The following is a 26,385-nucleotide window of genomic DNA, read 5'->3' on the forward strand; positions in this document are numbered from 1 at the left end:
AAGACTTTCCAATTTTACCCTTTAACTCCAAAACACAATTCAAAGGTTTAGATCTCATAACCATCATTGCCTCCCTCAAAAAGGTCTAAACATCGCCTCATTAAGACCCAAAGTCTTTACACAATCGACTTACGACCCATGGCCCTAAATCACAGAATGATCCTGAACAGGATGTTATATTTATATATAATACGAAATTTTAACCGGATAATGGACTTTATTATAGTACTTGTATTGGTTTTCTATTTCACCAAGTACTTATATTGTCAAAGTTAGATTCATTAAAGTAATTGATTGCTAATTCACCAAGTACTTATGTTTTAAATTGCATTTTTTTCGGAAAAATTGTACTTGTAGTCTCGGAGAGGTTGAACCTGACCATTTTGATTCAACCCGATTTTCTTGAAAAAATTAGTACTTTCACACGAGAAAAACAGATTTCTGAAACTTATCGTCGTTAAAAAAAAATTAAAAAAAAAAATAAATAAATAAAATAAAATAAAACTTGGGTTTATATAATTTAATTTGTCGGACATTAGGGCCTAAGGGCCTTTTTTGTGGTTCAAGTCATGGGCATTTGAATCATCCAACCAAATCACCAAATGAGAATAGTTTATTGTTGAAGGCAATTCATACAATAATTCGACCAATGTAACGTTATACATTGCAAAAACTTTTTAGGTTCTCTCTTTAAGACCCTCCAATACACACAATAGTACTCTAAATACCTCATTGGATAAATCATTTTGATTTGTACTATATTTAGTTTGAAAAAGTGTGGAAATTACGTCCGAAGATATTGAAGACGAAGATATAAAACTAGAAAATATACAGCAAAAAAGAATCACAATTACACGACATATAATAATTTCGAAATTGGAGTACACAATATGACAGAACTACTTGTCAATGCTTTCTAAAAAACAAAGTGACAAATTACTTGTCAATGATTTCTAAAAATTTAGAGTTTCGATATACAAGTTGCGAAATAATAGTTTGTTTTGCAATCCATTAAATATTTTAAAACGAACCAATTTAAATTTTATGGTCACGATTGCATTGTTATTAGTAGTTGATTAATAGATTAGCGTACAAAACATAATGTACTCTCTAGTTAATTTATTATTTTCTATTTATTTATTTATTTTAAATGTGAAATGTTATATATTTGTATGCAATAGGATTTCCTTATGTGGTATGTAATAAATTAGCGCGTTTAGGTGGAAATAAAGGAGGTTCCAGGAAGCAAGTGTGTCCAGACTCCACTCCAGTGTCCACAGACACGTAGAGAGGAAGCAAGCAGAACAAGTCCAAGTCCAACTCCTCTCTCCACTCTCGTCAATATTTGTCTTCCATCCCGTCGTCTGATCGAAATTCGATTGGCTAATCACATTCAACAATGAACTTCATCACAACCCTCTTCTTCTGCGTCTTACCTCTCTTCTATGCACCATTCCAAGGATGCTATTCAGCAGCCACTCCGCCCGGGGATCACACCTCCTCCGTCGTCCTTCCAGTCACCGGAAATGTTTATCCTACCGGGTACGCATACCTCACACCTATTTTCTTCATTTTAATTTCTATAGATTATTGATTTTAGTTCAAATCTGTTTATGCAAATTCATTGTGGGATTGATTACGATTTACGAAGCTTGTGGAATGTATGTTTTCATCAATTGATGTTCCTCTGTTACATGTGTTATGAATTTCTCTCGGTTTGTTTAATAATTGAACTTTTAGTACCTTTACACCATCTCGCTTTTTTCCTTTTTTTTTCCTTTATTACCCTTTTCAACACTTCTCCTGCTTAAATGTTAATATTAATTTCTTACCCACTTTTCATCTTTCATATACTTCAAGCATTCGTCAAGCACGAATGCATCTTTTTCCTATTTATATACATACAAACATACCTTTCCTGACTTCAAAATGAGGTTTCTGTGAGGACTTACAAATCAGTTACACTTTTTTTTTTATGATTCTAGGGTTAAATACAAGAAATAACAATTAGTTTATTTAATATATCTATAGCAATAGCATTGATTTTAAGTGTTGTAATCGAGTATTTTTTTAAAGATAATATTACAGTTGAAAAAGAATTGAAATTATAATGCTGCCATAATTAGGTAGACCTATAAAGTATGATGTTCTGTTAAGAAAAAAAAAAGTATTATGGAACTTAAAAGTAGGAAAATATAGAATAGTTCTCCCCAAGCATTTTGAGTTTCGAGAAACAAAAAGAGAGGTGAAAGTTAGTTTATAATTCTAGGGTTAAATACAAGAAATAACTTTTATTGCATTTTACCTTTACATATTATGGGTTTAGGCTTTGGTAGGTTATTATTTTAAATAAAATGTTTGTATGCAGATACTATCATGCGACATTGAGCATAGGAAATCCACCAAAATCATATTTTTTAGATATAGACACAGGCAGTGATCTGACTTGGCTTCAATGTGATGCACCTTGCACCAAATGCACCCCGGTAAGTAACTCTTCCCTTAATAAAATGATAAAAAAAAAAAAGTTATGTTTTTCTGTATTAATATTTGGTTGTTGGTTGTGTAGGCACCTCACAAGCCTTATAAGCCTAACAAGGAACTCGTGGAATGTATGGATCCACTTTGCGAATCTGTTCATTGGCCGGAAACACACCAATGTCAATCTCCTAAAGAGCAGTGTGACTACACCGTTCAATATGCGGATGATGGATCGTCTATTGGTGTGTTGGTTAAAGACTCCTTTTCCTTACAATACATCAATGGAACCGTAGCCAAATCCATTCTAGCATTCGGGTGCGACCATCTTTAATCTTTTGACCTTGTTTGTTACACAACATAATAAATTCTACTTGTACTGTGTTTGGCATGCATTGGACTGGGACTGAGACCGATGTCAATGGGACAAAAATTGCAATTTTTAATGAATTGTAGTTTTATGTTTCAGATGCGGTTACAATCAGGAAGTTCCGGCCTCGATGGATCCGCCTTACACGGACGGAATCCTTGGTTTGGGTTTAGGCAAAGCAAGCATTTTACATCAACTCAGGGAACTCGGTGTTACAAGAAGTGTTGTGGGTCATTGTCTTAGTGCAAAAGGAGGGGGATATCTTTTTTTTGGTGATCAACTTGTCCCTTCTTCAGGGGTTGTTTGGACACCCATGTCCACAACCGAAATTGAGTAAGTAACTAACTAACTACTTTTAAAGTATTTGGCATCGCATCATTCATTCTTCTGCATATTACACTTAACTTTCACCATTTTTTATTTTTTCAGAAAACACTACTCTTTGGGAACTGCTGAGCTTTTTTTGGGTGGAAAAACAACTAGGATGAAAGGTCTTCCTATAGTGTTTGATAGTGGAAGTACCTACACTTACTTTAGTGGAGAAGCTTATAAAGCTCTATATTCCATGGTGAGGGAAAAATATTCTTGACTTCTTTTTAACAGACAACAAAATTTTGTTTTCAATCCATTGTTTGTGCAAAAGACGTGAATGTCCTTGTCATCCCTAGAGATTAGGTTGTTTTTACCATTTTGTGATGTTGGGGTCTAATATCAATACCTATGGGTGCACTGCAGCTTATGAACGATATGAAAGGAAAGAAGGTTTATATAACAAATGAAGATAAAAGCCTCCCAGTATGTTGGAAAGGGTCAAAACCCTTCAAGTCAATTTATGATGTCAAAAACTTATTTGAGCCAATAATTTTGAAGTTTAAAAAGTCAAAGTTCCAGTTGAACCCTGAATCATATCTCATCATCAGTGTAAGTGATGTGAAGTCTACAATTTCATTTCAGAATATAGTTTTAAGTTTTAACATTTGCATACCTTGTTCCAGAAAAACGGAAACGCCTGCTTTGGAATTTTAAACGGTTCAGAAGTTGGCCTGGAAAACATTAATGTAATTGGAGGTAAGCCTTAAAAGATAAGTCAACTTATTTTAAATCCTGTGTAGATTATGAATTACAAAGTTTGCTTACTTGGTATTTGCAGACATATCATTTCAAGACAAAATCATCATTTATGACAACGAGAAACAGCAGATCGGATGGACTCCTGCAAACTGCAACAGGCTCCCAAAGTCCTGACTCCTTCTCTTATAATAATTTCTTTATAAAAGAAAATAAATAATAATAATAGAGGAAAATAATTGTTAAAACAGGAACTTTTTCTTGTTTATTAACAGCATGGATGATGATGATGATGATGGTGATGGAGAACCAGATAGTGCAAGCCTTTGCAAGCCCTATGGGTCCAACTTGGGCATTTTACCACCCTATTGTACTGCAAACTGACATGACACCTAGTTAGTTGGTTTGGTTCATAATAAAGAGAGCTTCCAGATTCCGGACCCAATTGCAATTATTATATATGTTATATATATTATATATATTTAGCCAGTAAATACATAATGTTTGTTTAGTTGTTACAAGATGTAACTTTTTAGTACTGGCAAATGTACATTCGCTGACTGAGTACATGGAAATTTTGAGGAAATACAAAACAAATCCCGCATTATCGTTTTTTCTTTATATTTGTAATTCCTCCAACTGAATGTAGCATCATCAAATCACCGATACAATGCCTGCTTCGTTGACAACCAAAAAAACTAATCACAATTTAGCATTAACAAGAAATGTTCAATTGGGATTTATTTCCTTTAAAAGACATTGCTTAAATTCAAGTGTGTGTGTGTGTGTATGTGTGTTACCTTTGCATGGCAGATTTTGGTTATTGCCTCAACATGTAAGTTTTGTAGCTCCTCCAGTGAAGTAATGTCCAAACCAGCAATATCATCACCCTGAAATGAAAAAAATATTAAGTTAATGTAAGAAAACTGCATTATCTGAAGGGAAAAAGAAACAGGTAAATGTATGTACCTTCAATCTTGAAACATAAGTGTCGAGTTCCCGGCACCTTTGTGTTTCTTTATGATACAAAACTCTTAATTCATCCAGATCCAGTGACCTTGTCTCATCAAGACCAGAAAATACATTATCTTCAATAACTTTGTTGTTTTTAGACAAGATGTCCTTGGGCTCACAAGTATGAGACTTTTGTAAATTTGCAACAAGTCCCCACATTTTAGCAAGCTCGGTTTCCAAATCTTCCTCATGTCGCTTTGCAGCATCTAGTCTCTTTCTCAGCTCAATTTCTAACTTATCTCTTTCAGAAAGTGCACCAATCAAAGAAGCTTCTCTTTGGTGTCTTGCATTAAGCTCTTGTTGCAACTCCTCTATAAGCATACCATTACCATTACCATTACCTTCTTCAGGTTTTCTCACACATGTATCGATATTTTTTCGTGAATGAAATGACGTTGATCTTTGAGATAAGGCCTCTTTTGTTGCTGCCAGGTCAGCATTGAGTTTGGCATTATGGTAGGAAAGTTTTGTTACTTCTGCAGCTAAGTTTCTGAGCTCAACAGCTGCAGCTGCAGCCAGCTCTTTTGCATATGAACCTTCATCTGCTAGTTTTTGGCTGCAAATCATAAGCCCATCCTTTTCTTCACTCATTTGCACTTTCTCTTTCTTCAATGTCTCAATTTCTGCAGCCTGGACCATGATAAATTGACAATGTACTTTATTTTTTTACCCATTATTGCAACATACTTTCAAGTAATTAAGAATAATAACAGTATGTATTTAGTCAAACCTGAATAAGAAGCTGAGAATTCAAAGATACATCACTACTACTGCCTTGTATGAATTCATCTTGGGAGAATACTTTGTTTAAACTCATAACACTAGTTGGTGTACTTTCATTCATGTATTTTTCTTCATTTTGGTGAACCCAATCTCGTCCACTGTTTTTCATTTGAAATGACTCTTGAGAACATGGATCAAGTGTGACACTTCTGCTATCTGTACTTTGTTGTTGAGGACTCAAAATGTTATCTGACATCACAGACTCCAGCTGTTGCCTTAGCAAAAGAATGGTTTGTTGCATTTCAGCATTCTCAGATACCTTAACAGCAGTACTTGTTTGTTAGAGCCCAAAAACTATTTTAACAATGAAGGTGATAGCGATACGATACAATACAATACAATATTTCTGCAAATGATTAATTGCAAGAAATACTTTCACTTATTTTCTTTACTATAGCATCCTACTTTCCTTTCCGTTTTATTACAGCAATATACTTTCAATTTTTTTTCTAATAAAGGCATTGTACTTTAAAGATATACATAATTATAGCATTGTGCTTTAATTTTTTTTCTCATTGTAACAGTAAGAAACGAAAGTAGGATGCTATAATAGACGCATTAACAAAAGTACGTTGGTGTTTCTTGCATTTTTAGTACGCTACTACAGTACTACCTTCGCTTGTAGCTGCTCCTGAAGAATCCTGTTATCTGCTGTTTTTATCTTTTCCAGACATAAAATAAAGAGCCATTCTGTTAGCACCATGTTATCAAGAATTTAATCAAGTACATAGAGTAAAAAATACCTCAAGTTCGAATATTTTTTCATTTAGTTGAGTAACAAGCTCGGAGGGAACCTAAATAGACACATATATATGCACATTGAGACAATAAATCCGTATAAGAATATATATTAAGGAGAAATAACAAAAAAGTTAATAACCATATATAATCATAAATGCTATGTAGAGTCACATATTACCTGAGATATCTCAAAGCTATTTAAATTATGTGTGTTCATCTCAACTGAACTGATCATCCGTTGCTCCAGTAGATGCATCTGAAATTTCTTCCCTCTAATCTCATATTTCAAGTTTTTCATTTGTTCCTAATCAAAATAATAATCCAACCATCAATTCCACATTTTTGTAAGGTCAGCTTTATTAATAACCACTGTGACTGTGTGGGAAAATAGCTGACCTGGAGTTGCGAATCGTCAGGTCTATTAGCTGCTTGCTCAGAGAGCCTCTTGAGAGAACTAGTGCAAAGTGCCACCTCACCAGATAACATTTTCACTTGCTCACGAAGAAGGTCCATTTGGTCAGTAATAGTAGTTCCCGTCTGAAATAGTAAATGACCATTTTACCCTTTTGTGAGGAAGTGAGGTTGAATGACAAATGACTTTGTTTTTTACTTAATGCACAAAAAAAAAGACCTAATGGAGAAAGTCAAGGAATGAAGGCTTTCCCCATTAAGTCCTAACTATTTACAAATTTGTCCTCATGTGCCTTTATTTTCTCACTCAAATACTTTTTAAACATGATTTACACTGAAAGCACTTAATGGGGGAAAAAAATACAAATAAGGCAATGAAACAGTAGAATTTCTCTCACCGGAGGTAAATGGCGACCTCCAACAGTTGCACTAAACAAATCACCTGCTTGTGTTCTTTGTGGAAGTGAGTCACCAACTGCCACATCATCGCCTCTTCTTCCAACTGAATTTCTCATTCCTTCCCTCATATCACTAAGCATGATTCTTGTGTTTGATGATCTGGAGGATGCAGGTGAACCACTGGCAGAGCTTTCAAGATCAGTATATGGTGATAAGCCAGCCAAATGATCAGGTTTCTGCAAAAAAAAAAAAAAAAAAAAAACTCATAAATTATAACTAAGTTATTATATTTTTATTATTTCTATAAGTGGGTTAAATGCAAGGAACAGCAATGTACTTTGATTCACTTGTGCATTATAGCATTTTTTCAGTTCCTTTTATTACAGCATTTTACTTTCGGTTTGCACTTTGATTAAATCTACCCAACTATCGCATTGTACTTTTAAATTGTTCTGTTAAGACATTATATTTTAAGAAATCTACCAAATTATAGCAGTGAGATTTGCTTTGATAATGCTATGATTTAGATTTTTTAAAGTACAAGGTTGTAATAGAAAGACATAACACAATATAATCAATGCCACTCCAAATCATGATATTAGAAGTGACAACAAATTTGAAGAAAAAAGGTAGAATAACAAATTTATAATAGTGATCAGATTTCAGAATATCCAATATATACTTCATTACAGTAGGAATCCGCATTTAGTTAACCATTGCTGTTGCAATATTTTCTACTCAAAGTCTAAAACTGGAACCACTACAAGCAAAATTACTACATATTTTTAACCTCATAAGCAAACTGCCATTGACTATGATCAAAAAAGTAAGTCGGAACATTTAATAAAATTAGGTTAAATGCAAGAAATAGCAACGTACTTCCGTTTATTAGTTTAATGTAGCATCCTACTTTCATTTCTTTCGATTACAACATTGTAGTTTGAAAATGCTACCCAATTAAAGCAATGTCAGCCAAAAACAAAGCAACTTTCATTGCTATAGTTAAGTAGAATTTTTAAAGTATAACGTCCTAATAAGAAAATAAATGAAAGTGCAATGGTTTAATCAGGTAGATTCTCAAAGTGCAATGCCTTAATGAAACAAAACTGAAAGTACAATAATACACGGAAAGCAACCAAAACAGAATGAAGTAGTTAAATACCTGATAGTGATTATATATAGAATATTATTTCAGATTATGTTGGTAGTTAAATAAAGAAGTAGGAAACAAGAACAGCATACTTTAAGTTTAAACCATCCAAGCATTCCTCTTCTTCTATTCTTTCTGTAATCTTTGACCAGCTCATCAAGATCAGCCTTCCCCTGTCCTGAAAACTCAGAATCAATGCTTCCAGCATCATCATCAATGAAGATCCCCCGTTTTTTCTCTGGCAAGTATACTAGCTGTAAACAAGTGCAAAATATTAATAGCTGTTGAAGATGTAAGCCCATAATGAATAAGTGATATTTGAACGCAATGTACTTTCTCTGATATGTATATTAGCATATCCCACTTTCCCATTACAGCATTGTACTTTAAAAAGCTAGACAATTAATTATAACAATGTTATCTAAATACAAAGCAATCTGAATGTCCTAATAAAAAAAACAAACTGGAAGTAGGAAAGCTATAATAGGTAAGTTTTTAAAAAGTAGAATGCCTTAATGAGAAAAGAAAGTATGTTGCTATTTCATGCTGTTACATACTTCATCTTCACCAAAGGAATGCCTCCTTCGGTGGTCTGAATTTCCAGGTAGATTTGGTGCCATTGTGTTCTTGGTGGACACCAAAATCAATTTTGTCAATCTTTGAATCCTTCCCATCAAAGCCGCTTTCGCCTGTTCTTCCTCCTCCAATCTTGACTGTAATTTTACCTGTCCAGCTTCCAACTGCCACATCACATCACATGGTAAATTAAATTTCCATTTCTCTAATATCATTTTGGAAAAAGTAAAATTTGTAACTTCTAGTAGTACTAACAAACCTGAAGTTTCATGTTAACCAGATCCTCCTGGTTTGGTGCCATGCCCATACCACGTTTTAATTGCTGAAGCTCTTCTTTCAAACTGGAAATTTCCTTCTGATACTTCTTGATAAGTGACTTCTCATCAATAATCTAAAAATCAAACATATCAGCAGGTAAGGACAGAAAATTTCCAATGAAAGAAAAGATTGCCCAGTTAGTATCACCTTATTCTGAGAAGCCTTTATTTCCACATGCTTACTACGATGTGCAAACTTGAGGGTATTATGTGTTTCCTCTGTATTGCTTGAGGAAGGCGTCACAGTGCATATAAGCTGATAGAAAAATGTTCAAAAGATGAGAGGGACAGAAAAAACTGTAACTTGAGCATATATATCAATTTTGTAGTTACTCTAATAAGAAAATATTTGAACTTACAGAAACTCGTCCATGACCACTAAGGGAAGATTGCAAGAGACGTGTAAGCTTTGAATCTCGATAAGGAATGTGAGCAGCTTTACCATCTGTAAGTTTAGATATCACCTGGAAATGGAATATTACCAATCATTGCTCACAAGTCACAAGGAAAATACAAACATGCCAAGTACAAACTTTACCAAATCTACTCAGTTAATCATTAATAATGTTTTTATAAACTCTAGAAAAAGCAAATGTTGGCATTTATCACCATAATAGTATGAATGACCGATTTAACATAAATAATAACCAAGTTTTGACTTGTTGCAACAATTTCGCAATGGATCTCACTGTGAATTGCAAAAGTGCTTTTTTAATGGTCTCCACCACAAAAATAAACCTTAAAATTTTAAAAAACAGGATTGCAAAAATACACATACATATATATTGTGATTTGTGAAAATATGATTTTTCTTTGAAATATTCTTTTTTGTTGGGGACCATTCAAAAAGCAATTTTTCTATTTGCATTGCACCGGTTTCAACATCAGTGGTCATTTGTGCAAACAGTCATGGAGTTGCTCTTTAATCATTATGTTAAATGGATCACACTATTTTGGTTGTTTTTGTGATTAAATATTATGTTTAGATATAAGTTATATTTTAAATATAATTGCATCTGTATCACTATTATTTTCATTATTTGATTTTTATTTTATTTTTTTCATTATCGACAAGTGGTAACGCATCGCTTCTAGACAGAAGGGTAAAATGGTCATTTGCTCTCATGTCCAAAAGAACAGTTGTTCACACAGCACTTTCTCAAGACAAACTTCATTTATCCTTACAGCAGTTTATTCATTCAGTACTTAATTGAAAAAAAAAGGCTCTTACTGTGCCAAGAGTAAGCAAGCTCTTGTTTATGTATGAGCCCTCTTTTCTTCTCATTCCAGTCGTCTCTGTCTTAGAACTTTCAGATCCTGCCAGATCAATTAAGTGCTACAAGAAAAAGTGTGAGAATAAATATTGGGTTTACAAATTACAACAATAGAGAGGTGGTGAACTGAATCACATCAAACAAATCAACATATGTTGATAGATATAAATACAAAGCTCACAAAGTAAATGAAGATAAATCATATAGCATACCAGTTGTGACAAGGTCACATCCTCTTCCTGATTGTCCCCACATGGACTGCTTTCAATCATCTGGTACAGAAATAGACACAATTCAAAACAAGATACAGATAGAAAGATCATCAGTATAAATTATAAATATAATTACCAAGGTAAAAATAGTATGGCTACGACTACTCAGTAAGTTGAAGTTATTCGATCCCACATGTCTATGCGCTGCAGAAATAAAAACAGTAAATATAATAAGTATGATGTATGTATGTAAAATTCAAAAGTTCAAGTAGAAAGACAATTTAGATTTTAGAAGCAGAAATTTCTGTGTAGCAAATGCTAGTAACATATGGAGTCCATTTATTTTACTTGAGGAATAATTACAGACATGAAAGAATCATGTGGAGTATATCTATATCCAGTAAAACAAAAGGCATTTAAGGACTACAGAAACAATTTCCATGTGTTCTTGCTTACAGATAATATCTTTTCAAAAATGTTTCTAAATGAAGAAAGACAAGTACAAACCAGCATACCTTCCCCAGATGCTATTAGTGAAAGAGCATGAGCAGGTGACAGGACAACTTCCTCCTTGATTCCCTCAACATAAGTTCCCTGTTAATTTCAGAAATATAAACAAGTGTTTTACTAGTTTGTGACATTAAAAAAAACAGAGAGCTGATGAAGAAAATAATGCTAGAGCATAATGATTTCAATATATAAACCTGGTTATCTTCTCGTATTCTTAGATTCTGTCCTGTTGGATTAAGCAAGTCATTTATGACCTAGAGAAAAGAAACACATTAGATTCATAGTGTAATGACATCATAAGCAGCAGCTAAACAATACTAACTAATTAACATTATTAAAGTTTCAGGCATCTACCATTTGCAAAATATTAATTTATATGGTCACAGAGAGTATCTATTACATGTTTAGAAGAACTTTTTAAACATGGGTGTATACTTGTAGTCTTAAACTAATGAAAGTTATATGAAATTCAAGGAAACTAAGGGACAAAAACGATGAGTACCTCATTATAGATCTCCAAATAAGATACACGAAGTAGGAACTCCCTTCCAGGTGTCTGATACAGTAGTGATTTTAGAATGTATCAGTGAAACAAACATATCCCATTTTACAATCAAGTGTCTAAATAATAATAAATAAATAAAGAATGATTAATGGAGAAGAGGCATTTACCTCTTGTATAATTCCAAACACATCCTTCACAGCCAATGGAATAATACCAGGTGACTTTTGCTCACCCTAAACATGCAATAGATTCTTATTAGCAACTACAAGTTATATCTAAATTTTGGCCAAACATGATAAGCAGCATCAACTAATTATCATTTATCTTATAAAATGGTGTAATAACATCAATTTCTCTCCTTGTATTTTGACAAATCAAAAAGAAAGAAAATACAAAAGCATTATACTACAGTAGCATACATGCATCGTATGAGTCTTCCCACTGCTTGTCACACCATATGCAAACACTGTGCCTGCATAATAAGACAAATGTAAACAACTACATTGAAAATATGCAGGTATTCCAATATCCAAGTAGACACTCATTACTTTTTACCATGGTCAATAGATTGTATGTGAATGAAGCAATAAAAGATCTTCTCTATAACTGAGAGAGAGAGAGAGAGAGAGAGAGAAAAGAGAAGAGCTACTAGCCGATTATATGAAAATGATTACACTTAAAACAGTTAAGAAGTTCTTCATGATGAATTGGTGTTTCATATGTCATAAAAAGTATTAAGCTTTCTTTAAGGAAACGAAAAGATTCCAATTTATGACATCTTAGATTCAGCTAATCTGTAAGCTTCAGTTTTTTGAGAAATTGTATGCTCCAAGCTTCCAATGGCTCATAAAATGGATACAAAAAAATAATTATCAAGTGTTATGAGATTTTTGTTTCTTTGAGCATGTTTGAGAAAGATAATGCATGGAACTTCTAGCTTCTATATGTTAACTTAAAACAAATGTTACATTTGGAATATTTCAAGAAAAGAAAAGGAGCAATTACCATTAATTCCTTCCATAGCACCATTGACCACATGATGGGCTGCAACATCATAAACTTGGCGCGTAGTTGTTGCTGGTCCAAACACTCTGTCTGCAATATGAGTGTGATATTGAATGAAAAATCAAGAGAGAAAAAGAAAAAAGCATTGAAGCTATTGCTTGTAGAAAAATGTTTTGAATATAGTTGATTAAGAGTATTCTCATTAATCATTCATGAAATGCATAGAAAGTTGCAGCTTTGGTTCTTAGGATCCCATCCCACTTCCCAACATCCCTTTCAAATTTTGAGTTGGTCTCATGAAGACAACCGATCCATTATTGCAAGGGAACTAGCTTGTTTCTAAAAGGTTAGTTGAAAGTTTTGCACTAATCACACTATTTCAACAAAATACGTGTATAACTGATATAGATTGAGTTGTTGGTGGATCTTTTGTCGCTTATTTTAAAAGTTGTTTGACCTTCGTCCGATCACAATTAAAATGTATATCAGTGGCATAGAAACATTTACGTTTCTGTGTAACGTCCAAAAGGAGATTTGTGGTGTTTCGATGTTTTTGAAATAAAAGCAATTGAAGCATATAAGACCTTTAGTTGAAACTGAGATAGAGATTATCGAAACTGACCGAAGCCGTAAGCAAGGGCGGGATTGAACTCATTCTGTAGTGAATAATCTCCGTCAGCGAACCATGCTATCTCATCCCCTTTGCTGATTTCCCTTGAACTGTAAACAAAACCAACAATTTTAAGTGAAGAAAACGAATTCATTATTACTTCAAGCGACACGGATGAAATGAGCGTACTTTAGGGGCCGAAGCCTCACGGTGACAGTCACATTTTCTTTGATTTTGGCCGAAATGGGACGTTCAGAGAGTTTGGTTGAGGAAATCGAGGGAGTCGACGGAGAAATAGGTGGCTTCGGTGAGTGAGGCTTGGTGGGGCGAGCAGTGGTGCCTTTGGCAGGTGGTTCCGAAGACTTTCTCGACCTGAAAGGCGAGATGGAGGACCTTGAAGATCTGGAAGTGAAGGACATTGATAGGGCGGAGGTGGCGATTGACGGAGAGGGGCCGGCTATAGCACTGGTTTGCCGCCCTTGGTTTATCCCTCCAAATTTGTTCAACTTTGAAATTTTCAGAGCTGAAAAGAAAAATGAACTGAACACTGTTTACACCTCTTTTGCTACATAAATCTCCGTACCGACAAAAAAAAATCAAAAAAAGTAATAATAACTAAAACAGTAGCTTCTTTTTTTTCCTAAGGTTAAATATTTTTAAAAAAATACAAATATATTCATATAAATATATTAGTTTTATATCCTTACAAATAAATGTTATATATATATATACCTTGGTAAATGTTCAAATGAAAATCAAAAAATATTAAAAACCTAAAAACCTCTAATTTTAGATGTTTATAGATCTTATAAAAAACATTTGTATCTATGGTTAAAGAAGAATGGCATGGTTGTAAATAAAATGAAGTTTAATCCTATTTTCACAAACATTATTATTACATCTAAAACCATTATATTTACAGAACTTTATTTATCTCTCACACCAAAGATCAATTCCTTTCCATCACACATCTGGTGGCTTTCCCACGCCACCACCACCTCCGGTGCTGCCACCAACCACCGCGATCTACCTCCGGCAAAAACAACCTCAACCACCACATGTCTACCACTCTTACAACGTTGCTCCCGTGACACATCTTTATCTCGTCTTCATCTTTCTCTCTTGATCTCCATTAAACACCACTAGATCTATTCAGATCTCCTCCACCAAACTATAGAAGCTTGTCGTCAACCTCCAAAGCTTTTGTTTTCATCAGACCAGTAGCGATTTAGTCCATATTTATGATCTGCGGCGGTAGATCTACAAATTACAACGACATATCTATGATTTTTGCTTTTAAATCTATCACTTACGCCTATATATATATATATATATATATATATATATATATATATATACGTGTTCCGGTGAGATTAAGTGGCCAAATCTTGCTTCGGTAACACATTTCTATCTAGACTCGGTTTTTTTCTCGATCTCCATGAAACGCCACTAGATCTTGTGCATATCTGGTCCACCGCCTCTTCTACAAATCGTTGTTGCATGTCGCCTCTATGCTCAGTATTATATGTCGTTGGGTACTCATCTCCAACATCGTTTAAGTTCTACCTTTTTTATTTGACCGGCGGCAGGCTTCCTTGGTGGTTATCGAGGCCAACAAAATTAATAAACATAAATCTTTTACACTAAAATAATGTATAGTGGTAAATGGGTCGAATCCACATAGATTGGTTCAATTTTATAATTCTATGAAAAATCTATTTGTAAAAAAATACTTGTAAAAAAAACAATAAAAAAATGTGGGGGGGGGGGGGGGGTGTTTTGAAATACTTGAAACAAACTAGAATTAAACTAAGATTTAAATAAACAATTTCAACAAAAACAAGAGTTTGATGTAAAATCAACAAGAGAAAGATGATTGACTTGAAGTTTCATCGCTTTGACTTTTTTATGAACATGTCATTAGAATCCAATGGTGCAATACTTGTTGTAAACCTTTAATTTGGCTATAGTAATCCAAGGAGCTTGAGATTACCTAGACTTTTCTTAGTTGTTGAAATGGTTAGAGAAGCTCATAACAATTTCCTTAGTCAAAGTCACAATTTCCATTAAGCATGTAATTAGTGAAAATCAACTAGCATTAAGAACCAAAAAGTCGCCAAATCCAAGATGAGTCAAATGCTTTCACTACCTTGTTGGAGGAAATGTTTTTATGATTGTGTGAAGCAAAAACAACACAAAAATCATTTGTTGCTTGCTAATTTGAGGATCCTTTACTTAATCAAGAAATTATCCAACTAATCACCACAAACACATTTAAACTCATGAATAAAAATACACAAGTAGTGATAATATGTTAAAACACAAAACATTCCCATAAAGATTTAAGAACAAGTTCATGGATTCTTCTAACATTCAACAGAAGTTCAAAGGATTCAACAAAAGTCAACCAATTTTAGTTTAGCCAAGCATGGCTAAACTAAAAGAAACAAAGTTAGAAAAGATTTTACCAAACATTCTACAAGATTCAAGAGCAAAATTGATGAAGTTCTTGAGGGTTCTTGGCATTCCAAAAGCTCCAAAATCTCCAGAGAGTTGTTCAATTTTCGGATGTGCTAGAGTCTCCAAAAGATGGGCACCAACCTTCCTCAAATAGCCTTCCAAATGAAATTCCGAATTTGCCCCTGCAGTGCTGTACGCGACCCGCGTGATGTTGCATGGGTGGCTCCTGAATGTGGACTATTTGAGGTTTAGTCCTCCATAGCTTAGCCCACTTAGCCCAATTCGAGTCCAATAAGCTCCTAGCCCATTTTTTCTTCAAGTTTTCTTCATTTTAAGCCCAATTTGGCTTCTCTAAATCCTCCATAGCTCGTAAACTCTCCCGATTAATAATATACGCATGCTTAAATATTATCCCGCATCTTGCAAATTTAAACTTTATTTCTCTCCAAGCCTTCAAATAATCATCAAGCTCTCTCCATGCATCATCTCCACTACCTGTAACATCCCAAAATTCAAGTCCAAAAATTTCATTTTTAATTAAATTGTTCATAAAACGTTCACTAGAAAATATTGAATCAACATGTCATCTCATAAAATCAAGTATCATGTTTCAACCCACATCATAAGCAAATAACATATCAGAGTACAATCCCAAAAAACACTGTGCGGAAAATCAAATGTGTGTGTGTGATGCCATGCTACGCCGCCGGCTCTTTCCCCTTAGACGAAGAGGTACCTGAAACCAAAAACTGAAACCATAAGCACAAAGCTTAGTGAGTTCCCCCATCATACCACATACCATACAATACCATCGGTATCTTTCAACCGATAATCACCATCGATATCTTTCAACCAGTAACTAGGGACTATTCCACCCTTACCACTAGCATACAATAGCAAGATATAAGCACACAGTCAGGCATATCCGGGTACTGACCTACCCCTTGGTCCTAAGGACCACTATCAGGGAAACTATCCCTATCATGTAACATATCATACAGATATAACTCATAACCAATACGCATACCAGACCAAGATAAATTATCACAAAGACAATTATCTTCTAAATACTCCTCATTGGTGGGCCGACATTGTGGCCTTAGACCCACCACTACTGGAAGGTAACTCACCTCATACAAGTAGCTGTTGATAATCAGTGCGGGAAACCTTCGTCCGCTGCTACTCCAGAAATTCTCCGGCTACAAACCCCACAAACACTCAGTTAGAAACCGATCTCTATACTTAGGGTAAAATGACCATTTTACCCTCAACCAAGTCAAGTCAACGTCAAAGTTAAAGTCAACTTCCAGTTGACCCGACTCGCCGAGTTGGGTCATCAACTCGCAGAGTCCCTCGCTCTCTACTCGTCCCCATCCGCGACCTTACTCGTCGAGTTGGGCCGACAACTCGATGAGTTCTTCTCCCATTCAAAAGCCACAAGGAAATTCATCAGACTCGCCGAGTTTGAAGAACAATTCGCCGAGTCCCACGAGCAGATCCCCTACTCGCTTCCAAATCCTCACCGGAGTATCCATCTTGAGGATTTGGGTTTCTAGGGCTATCGCTACTCGATAAATTGCTAATTCAGCGAGCAGTGACGAAGGGTTGGACCTTCTACACTTAAACCCCTCTTAACTCAATAACTATTCATATGACTCGCCGAGTTTGAAGAACAGCTCGGGGGAAGGGGCCAGATTTATCCTGACGGGAGCAAGAGTAACAATACAGTTTATAATGCTACAGCATCCGGTATAGTAAGCAAAATCCTACGAAAAGAAAAGGGGGGATACGAAATAACCATAGCGGATGCATCGGATGGACGTCAAGTGGTTGATATTATCCCGCCGGGGCCAGAACTTCTTGTTTCAGAAGGCGAATCTATCAAATTTGAGCAACCGTTGACAAGTAATCCTAATGTGGGCGGATTTGGTCAGGGAGATGCAGAAATAGTACTTCAAGATCCATTACGTGTACAAGGCCGAGTTTTTGGTGCGATTGCCCGAGAATTGAGACAGTTCAATTTTACTAAAATAGTTTCATTAGCCCCTGAGGTATTATAGGTATTATAAAATCAGAGCACGATATGGTTATAGTAGGGTATTTAAAAAAAAGAAATATATTAAGATTCATTTAGTAGATTTTGTCTCACGTATATACCTTTCAAAATTAATATTCATAAACAAATACGTAAAAAAAAAGAAAAACATGTTGATTATATCCAAATTTGGAGGCACCAATAATTTTAATTAATCATGGGTAGTGATACTATTGCTGACATAATAACCTCTATACGAAATGCCGATATGTATAGAAAAAGCATGGTTCGAGTAGCATCTACTAATATCAGCCAAAGTATTGTTAAAATACTTTTACGAGAGGGTTTTATCGAAAACGTGAGAAAACATCGAGAAAACAACAAATCTTTTTTGGTTTTAACCCTACGACATAGACGGAATAGGAAAAGGACTTATAGAAATCTTTTAAATTTAAAACGGATCAGTCGGCCGGGTCTACGAATCTATTCTAACTATCAAAGAATTCCTAGAATTTTAGGTGGGATGGGGATTGTAATTCTTTCTACCTCTCAGGGTATAATGACAGACCGAGAGGCTCGACTAGAAAGAATAGGCGGAGATCGCCTTATCTGTTGGGTAAAATTTGGGTGATTTATATCAGCAGATAATAAATTTTGATTCGTTTGTTGATGAGGCGGCACCCGGATTTGAACTGGGGAAAAAGGATTTGCAGTCCCCCGCCTTACCACTCGGCCATGCCGCCAAAACGATACATAATAAGATAAAATTTTATGGGTTGGATTACTAAACTTTAGTTTATTGTACTTGCATCCCTTTTTTAATTTCATCCTTTTTTTTCTAAATTTATAAAAATTCTAAAAGAAACCCTTTTCCCCTTTTGTTTGACCACCCCTTCGATTGATTGTATAGTATCTCAAAACATAAAATGTCGAAAAACTTCCCCTCACTTTTCTATTGAAAAATCAAATGTATATTTTCATTCAAAAAAGCCAAAATTTATGTCACAAAATTTATGACAAATGGGAACCATTAACTATTCGTTGACTGAGAATTCCTGAATGATTCTTGGATTTGAATCTAAAATTGGGGTTGCCTAATGACATAAGAAACTACAAAACATACTTAATTGATTCTTAATCCTTTCAATTTCCATTATAACAAAAACGATAAGTATATGTAAACCCCACAATGGAAATTCTTACACAGATACCAAATTGGGTATCTTTTTTAGAGTATGTTTCCTATACCTATAAATATATGGAATTCGTTGGAACACAAAAAGGCCCGGCTGGGTATTGACCGGGCCAGGCCCAAAAGGCACTTCAAACAAAATAAAAGCAGTTCCAGGCAATCTTCATAGGATTCGCCGAGTTGTTCATCCAACTCGTCGAGTCTAAGACCATCTTCATAGAACTCGCAGAGTTCCACTTTGGGACTCGGCGAGTCCCTTCGACCCACTTCCCATACAGCCCAAATCCGAGACATGCAACGCTTCCAAACCATAGATTTGTGATCCTAGGGCATGCTTATCACGTAAAGTTGCAAACTTTACGTGCATGCATGGCCCTATATAAGCTCAAAAAGGCAAATCCAAGCTCTTTATGAGGTCAAACACTTAATAGGGACCTCAATCACTTCAACCACAGAAACTTTACACTTCTAAGATGTCCATAAGGCCCATATCTGAAGTCCTTTCAGAATATAGAGCATAAACACATAGAGTTTGAGGTTTTGGGGCTTAAAACCCACAAATTAGGGACAAAAGGGGATCTAATGAACTAGAGATCAAGGTAGGAACTTTTCTACCTTAATGGAAGCCTTTCACAGAGTAGATTTCGGATCTACTTCCCCTCCTTGCACCCTTCAACCATCTCCTTCTTCTTCTAAGCTCCAAACTTCCTTCACAAAGCCAAAATCACTCACAAGAACAATATGGGGGATAGGGTTTCGTTCTGCAGCTCTTCTGGAAGTGTTAGGGCAAAGGAAGGCCGAGTTAGAGTGTTTAAATAGGGTGCACACTCTTGGATTAGGGTTTTGTCCACACAGCAGCTTACTCGCCGAGTCTGGGACCCGACTCGGCGAGTCCACAACTTAAACCCCGTGCCCCTTCCCGCTTCTACTCGGCGAGTTGATCCTTTGACTCGCCGAGTCCAAGGCCAAGATACAAAACTCACAAGGAATTAAATAAGAGAATACGTACCAAGAACTAGGTGCTACAAATCTCCCCCACTTATTTTAGACTTCGTCCTCGAAGTCTGCTGCTCGATCCTATAACAGCTCGGGGTAATGCTCCATCATCTTGTCCACTTGCTCCCAAGTCCACTCTGACCCCTTACGGTGCTGCCATTGCACCTTCAGGAGTTCCACTTTCTTGTTCCTCAGATCCTTCAACTTCCGGTCGAGGATCGCTACAGGCCGCTCGATGTAATTCAGGATGTCATCAACCTGAATGTCCTCCAAAGGTATCACAGTTGAGTGATCCACCAGGCACCTTCGCAGCTGAGAGACGTGGAAAGTGTTGTGGATCAGACTGAGTTCGACTGGTAGATCCAGCCGGTACGCCGCCTTGCCCACTCGGGCTACAACCCTGAAGGGTCAAATGTACCTAGGGCCCAACTTGCCCCGCTTCCTGAATCGGATGATGCCCTTTCATGGAGACACCTTCAGGAGAACCATATCCCCGACCTAGAATTCCAGGTCTGATCGGCGCTTGCCGGCATAACTTTTTTGCCGACTTTGAGCAGTCTGAAGCCTGCTCCGGACCTGTTGAATCTGTTATGTCGTCTTGAGCACTACTTCGGTGCTCCCCATTACCCTCTGGCCAACCTTGCCCCAACATATCGAGGTCCTACACCTCCTCCCATACAACATCTCGAAGGGAGGACGGTCGATACTCGCATGATAGCTATTATTATACGAGAACTCCGCCAACGGGAGGTAGGTATCCCAACTACCTCCGAAATCTAAAACACATGCCCGCAGCATATCCTCTAGAGTCTAGATGGTCCGCTCGCTCTGTCCATCCGTCTGCGGATGAAAAGCGGTGCAAAAATGCAGACGAGTACCCAACTCGTCATGAAACTGTTGGATTAATGTCTAAGTCCATAACTATAATTGGTAAGACTTGACCCAACCCGGCATGGTCCATTTGGGTTGCATGGCATCATGCACTTGGATAGACTAAATGAGAGAAATAAGACACTTATGGTTATTAATATATTATAAGTTCTAGTATATTAATAATAAGAATAATAAGATTATTTAATTAGTATTGATCAAGAATTAATCTAGGATTACTTAAGTGATCAAAAGAATACTAATTAAATATATGGGTTGATTGTGTAAATCATCCATACTTGTATAGTGGGCTAATGCTCCATGGATAATCAAGTTGGGCTAAAACCCATAGGATGGTCCATGGATGCTCCATGGTGTATTTGAACCCATGGATCCAAGGAAATGGAAAGTCATGACAATTAGGGTTTACCCTAATTGTAACACTATATAAAGATCTTATTCTTGACAAAATCGGCCACTAGTATCATTCTAGAGAGGGCTAGCCGATTTTCATGAAGTGTAGAATTCTCTCAAGTTATTCCAAGTGTATTTGGTGTTGTGTGAACCATTTGAGGTGTCACACCTGGCACTAAAGCTTCATGAAGACTTTCTACATGAAAGAGGTATGTATTCTATCTTGTTAGATTCATTATTTTATATGCTAGATTAGGATAATACCTTGGATGTTCATATTTGTATGTATAATAGAGAAAACATAGATCCAAGATATTTAGGGTTGCATGTACACTTAGGAGTGTTAGAATGCTCAAAACCCAACAGTGGTATCAGAGCCTAGGCTTGTTTTCTTGTTATACTTGCAAATGGAGCTGAAAAATCGAGTTTTGATGCTGTCTGCCCAACAGACTCGTCGAGTCCATGAATGGACTCGTCGAGTCCAAGGCAAAAAGCATCCAACTCGCCGAGTTGGTTCGTGCACTCGACGAGTTGGACCCCCAGACAGCATAAATTCGACTTTTTTGGCTGGAATTGGACTAGGAACATTACCCTAAGATGTATTTGAACTTATAAACTTGTTTTTGATGTGGTAATGTTCATGCTAATCCAATTTCAAAGATAATTGTCAATAGATTCATGTTTTGTATTAGTTTAAGGCTTAGACTAATGACATGAAAAAGTTTGATTTGAATTATCTTGTTCTTATGAGTTACTTAGATTAATAGAAAAGTTGAGTGAAATAGTTGTTTTCAATCCAAATTAATCTAAGAGTTGATTCTAAAATGTGTTTTTGTAACTTGTCCTCAAGTTATATGAAAAGTCACATTAAAGTTTCATAAAACTCATAAAAGTTGGCAAAGGTTACAGAATGAATAGTCTAGTTCTAATTAAATGGTGTTATGACTCCATAATTTGTCCTCAAGTTATGGAGGACCAAGAGTCTCTTCATTAAATAATAAAAAAAAAGTGTAACCTTAATTAATTCCATAAGTTATAAAATAAAAAAAGTTAATCTTTTTATTAGTTTAAAGTCTTCCATAACTTGTCCTCAAGTTATGGAACTTGAAGAGTTTTTGGATTAAAACTACTTTAAACACATAAGTTATGGAATTAATTAGTTTTGAAAGTTACAAAACTTGCCCTCAAGTTTTGGAATTTGAAAAGTTTTCATTTATGAATATTTTAATTCCAAGTTAGCCCTTGGAATTTTAAAGAGTTAAAATTCAACCCTTATACTTTATAATATTATAAGTTAATAATATATATATATATATATATATATATATATATATATATATATATATATATATATATATGTATAAGAGTAAAGTCAGTCTTACCGCTAGTACGCCTCATTCACAAAGCTGGTCTATAAGGTGGGTATAAGGTTGTTGCCTATAAAATGGAAACTTAATGGGTGTCCACTCTCACCCACCGCTTGCTTGACTGGTGGAGGGTCGTTAGCCGAACGGGTTTGACAGGACTATAATTCTCCCTTCATTAAAAGTATTAATGATAAATACTAAGTAACTAAAATCTTAATAATACCCAATCTTAGTTACTTAGGAAAATGTGAATAAGGTGCTAATCCATGAAATTACACTTTGCACTCTGTTTAAGTCGGTTAGTGGAGCGTGTGTGGTTAACCGGCACACTAAGTCGTATTTAACAAGGTAGGCAAAGGGTAACTTAATGTTTATCATAGTATCGATGGAGCGTGTGTGGTTAACCGACACATCGATTGAGGGCTAAACACTTAAGGGTACCAAGTAATTTGCATGGTTACTTCACACCTTGTTTTGTGATCCTCGGCATCCCAGTCACAAAACCTAAAGGGCACACTCGAGATTGAAACATGCCATTGAACAGTTCAATGAATCTCAAAAGATCTAGGAGTTTCAAAACCAATTAAAACCTAATAATACATTTCGTTTATCTTGGTGGAAATTGGTGAATCGTCATTCACCTACCTTCAAATATTTTATAGCTTGGATTACGGCATACCTCTTCTAAGTTATAAAATAGTTTGTTGGGTCCTAGCCTTAATATTTCATATTGGGTGTCATATTAAGGACTTAAGATCAACTATCTTGAATATCTCCCAAAAGATGTATGGTTTAGACATTTATGATCTTCCCAAATCTCTTGAAACAAGCTTTCCTAATAAAGATGATGTCCCTTGAAAATCATACTTCATTCACCTCCTCCAATTATTCTCCCCAACCCACAAGTTCTTCAAAAGTTTAAGGTCACTCAAGCCCAATTGGCAAGGCAAGGTCTAGGTGTGGTCACGTCTTGGAGATGTAGTCACATATTGACAAGCCGGGAGAGTTGGGTGTCAAAGTCTTGAGAAAATTGGTGGTTCAATCACTTTCTAAGTCACATAGTGAGTTCTTTTGGGACACCTATGAAACAGACTATGACAAGACCCTTAATGATCTTATCTATGTGTTAAGATCAACTTCCTTAAAACTTGATGGACATTGAAAATAGTGACACAGGAAATCTAGGAAAGCGTTCTCTTCCCAATGGAAAGGGATCGGCCATAGTCAACTCGGTTGACCAAAAGGTAAAGAGAACAGCTAAGTCTGTGATAGTCCCGTGTACCATTATCAAAGGGTCCATACGTTTATATTGCCAAGAAAGAGGCATTGGTTGCGAAGCTGCCAAATTTACCTAAGGATGTTAAAGTCAATAAGTTTGACTCTACTTCAGGTAAAGTCCGCTATCTAACTCTGTTAAGTTTCTGTTATGAGATTCTTGATACATGATGTGACTAAGTCACATGGTGATGTTTTAAGAATCAAAGAAAAATGAAGAAACTTAAAGAAAGAATATGCTGAATCTGATCGCGTAGATCGATTTCTATTGCATAGCTTGAAGATCGGTTTCTTGAGCTACTTCTTAGGAGTTATGAGATATTGCTTAGGAATAGATAACAACAAGTTTTCATATGGATTGTAAGGACAAGTTCTTCCGCAAAGTTTTTTAAAATAAAAGGAAATTTTTGATTTTATTTATTTTAAAATATCCTTACAATGGAATTTGAGGAAAAATTGTTGCTTATATAGTTCCATTAATAGCAAGAGTGGAAATATGAAATTGATTCTTTCATTTGTGGTAATGTCTAAATTTACCAAATAAGGAAAGATTCTCATCACCCAAGTTTCAGTTGGATAGAAACTTGGAATTATTCAAGTTGAATGAGAACTTTCAAGTATTGGAAAAAAATTAAGACTAATTACTTGTTCACATGGATGTGTGAGTCAAGTGAAGGACTAAGGGATCGAGTACACATTCTTGTGCACTGGTCAAGTCCACCACAAAAGATCAATAAGATTATTCGTCATAATTTACTAAAGTTTAGTAAATATGGTTATACTTACAAGCTTAAGTGTAATTCATAGACATTGGAAAAAGGTTTCAATGTATGACAGAACGAATAAGAAGAATCAACTTAGGCAGAAGGATAGAAGTTTCTCAAATCTAAAAAGATGGGAGAGTACTTTCGTATCAGTTGTTATGATCATCTTAATGATTTAGAGACCTTATCACAATTCATCCTCTGAGTGCTTTCTTATAGCTAAGAAGAGGAGCTATGAATTGTTGAAGTTGTTAAATTAAGAAGATGAGTCATACCTCGTTCCAATACAAGTCTTAGAGTCATACTCCAAGATTGTAACTTGAGTGACATGTCTCAAAGAAGGTTTAAAACACTTGTCAAATGTAAGAGTAAAAGTTTTCTACTCTTGTACATTTGAAATTGGTAAGTTGTGATGTTTTGGATAAAACAAGGACCAACTTAGGCAATTGTGTGAAGTGTTTGTCTTGGTTAGAATCCACACTATCTCTTGGATGTTTGACAAAGGAGTCTTATAGTTCAAGAGGACAGTGGGAGTCTTAAAGGTCTTGAAAGTCTCAAGAACTAATCAAGAATAAAACCTAAAGTTCTTCACTAGCACACGACTTGAGGTCTATAACCTATCGTGTTGACATATTATGTGCCCATTCTAGTTAAATTTGGCTTTGCATATGAGTTCTTAGAGTTCTCAATGTGTTGCACAACAACTTGGAAGCAATGGCAGGCCCTTGAGCTGCCAGGTGGCAAGAAGTTAAGATCGAGTTCAATCCATATGAGTTTGGATTTGTCATTATCCTTGTCTTGTGACTATGGTTTTGACAATTCACATGGATAAGAACACATACACCATAAAAATCTAAGTGTCATAAGGTTTCTCTCCGATTCATGAAAATGATGGTGAGGAAACACTTTCACTAAGTAGATTTTAGCTAGATAGCAATTGTGATATTTGCATTCTCAAATTCGTTAGTGGAGCGTGTGTGGTTTATCGGCACACTAACCTGGACTTGTGAGAAGTGGCAAAAAGGTCTAACCATTATGATTACGGCATCCCTCTTCATAATTGTTTAGACACACAAGTGTGTTATATAAGGGAAGGTGTATGATTTTGATAAAGTCTTATCAAAACAATCTAGTATCAGAAATCTGAACTTTGGTAAGAAAGTCAGCTGATTTCTGAGTACATGTCAAAGCTAGTGGGAGCATAAGTGTTATGCTAATAATCATCATGTTAGTGGGAGCATGATAATTATGATAAGTATTGCAAGCTATCAATGTTAATTATAGAAAACAAAAGTTTCAATTGGGAAAGAGTTGTTTTGCTATAATTAAGGGAGAGGAAATTATACTTCATCTCAAATATATAAGCTTAGATCGTGAGGTTTTAATCAGTTAGTCAAGGAAATATATATGAATTTCATGTTGGAATGGCTCAACATAAGGAAATTTTGTATATGGGTCCATTATTTGCGTTCTAAAATTCAATTATGATTACGGCATCCCTTTTCATAATCTGAATTATGAGAACTTGGCAAATTGAAACAGAAATGTTATAGCAAAATACTGGTTTAGTCTTTATGTGAGACATCATG

At 35.5% G+C, this 26,385-nt stretch overlaps 2 protein-coding genes and 1 non-coding gene across 5 annotated transcripts; 1 reads left to right on the forward strand and 2 right to left on the reverse strand.

Moving 5' to 3' along the window:
* The first annotated feature begins 1,191 nt into the window (after window positions 1-1,191).
* Window positions 1,192-4,537, forward strand: LOC111921565 (aspartic proteinase Asp1). Of its 2 annotated transcripts, none has more exons than XM_023917144.3 (9): window positions 1,192-1,542; window positions 2,369-2,486; window positions 2,570-2,796; window positions 2,948-3,181; window positions 3,278-3,416; window positions 3,584-3,769; window positions 3,844-3,916; window positions 3,999-4,086; window positions 4,168-4,537. In XM_023917144.3, the coding sequence occupies exons 1-9, from the start codon at window positions 1,400-1,402 to the stop codon at window positions 4,298-4,300; spliced, it is 1,341 nt and encodes a 446-aa protein (XP_023772912.1). In that variant the 5' UTR covers window positions 1,192-1,399; the 3' UTR covers window positions 4,301-4,537. The 2 variants fall into 2 exon arrangements, with proteins under 2 accessions (XP_023772912.1, XP_023772914.1); XM_023917146.3 differs by having other exon boundaries at window positions 1,194-1,542; window positions 4,192-4,537.
* Window positions 4,368-14,023, reverse strand: LOC111921564 (kinesin-like protein KIN-7C, mitochondrial). 2 transcript variants are annotated; one of them, XM_023917142.2, is made up of 25 exons: window positions 13,613-14,023; window positions 13,436-13,533; window positions 12,814-12,903; window positions 12,228-12,280; window positions 11,976-12,041; window positions 11,806-11,859; window positions 11,498-11,557; window positions 11,309-11,387; window positions 10,930-10,997; window positions 10,794-10,853; window positions 10,539-10,643; window positions 9,667-9,771; window positions 9,456-9,563; window positions 9,250-9,381; window positions 8,972-9,154; window positions 8,507-8,668; window positions 7,264-7,500; window positions 6,851-6,991; window positions 6,633-6,758; window positions 6,457-6,507; window positions 6,327-6,374; window positions 5,661-5,972; window positions 4,886-5,560; window positions 4,717-4,806; window positions 4,368-4,590 (listed from the first exon to the last, which is right to left on the reverse strand). In XM_023917142.2, exons 1-25 carry the CDS (start codon window positions 13,840-13,842, stop codon window positions 4,576-4,578), a joined length of 3,348 nt encoding a protein of 1,115 aa, XP_023772910.1. In that variant the 5' UTR covers window positions 13,843-14,023; the 3' UTR covers window positions 4,368-4,575. The 2 variants fall into 2 exon arrangements, with proteins under 2 accessions (XP_023772910.1, XP_052626553.1); XM_052770593.1 differs by lacking the exon at window positions 6,851-6,991.
* A 4,567-nt stretch (window positions 14,024-18,590) lies between these two features.
* Window positions 18,591-18,661, reverse strand: TRNAC-GCA (transfer RNA cysteine (anticodon GCA)). Its single transcript has one exon. It is a non-coding gene; the product is annotated as a tRNA-Cys (tRNA).
* Window positions 18,662-26,385: the final 7,724 nt, after the last annotated feature.

The sequence above is a fragment of the Lactuca sativa genome, chromosome 4 (assembly GCF_002870075.4).
Source record: "Lactuca sativa cultivar Salinas chromosome 4, Lsat_Salinas_v11, whole genome shotgun sequence".
Classification (NCBI taxonomy): Eukaryota; Viridiplantae; Streptophyta; class Magnoliopsida; order Asterales; family Asteraceae; genus Lactuca; species Lactuca sativa.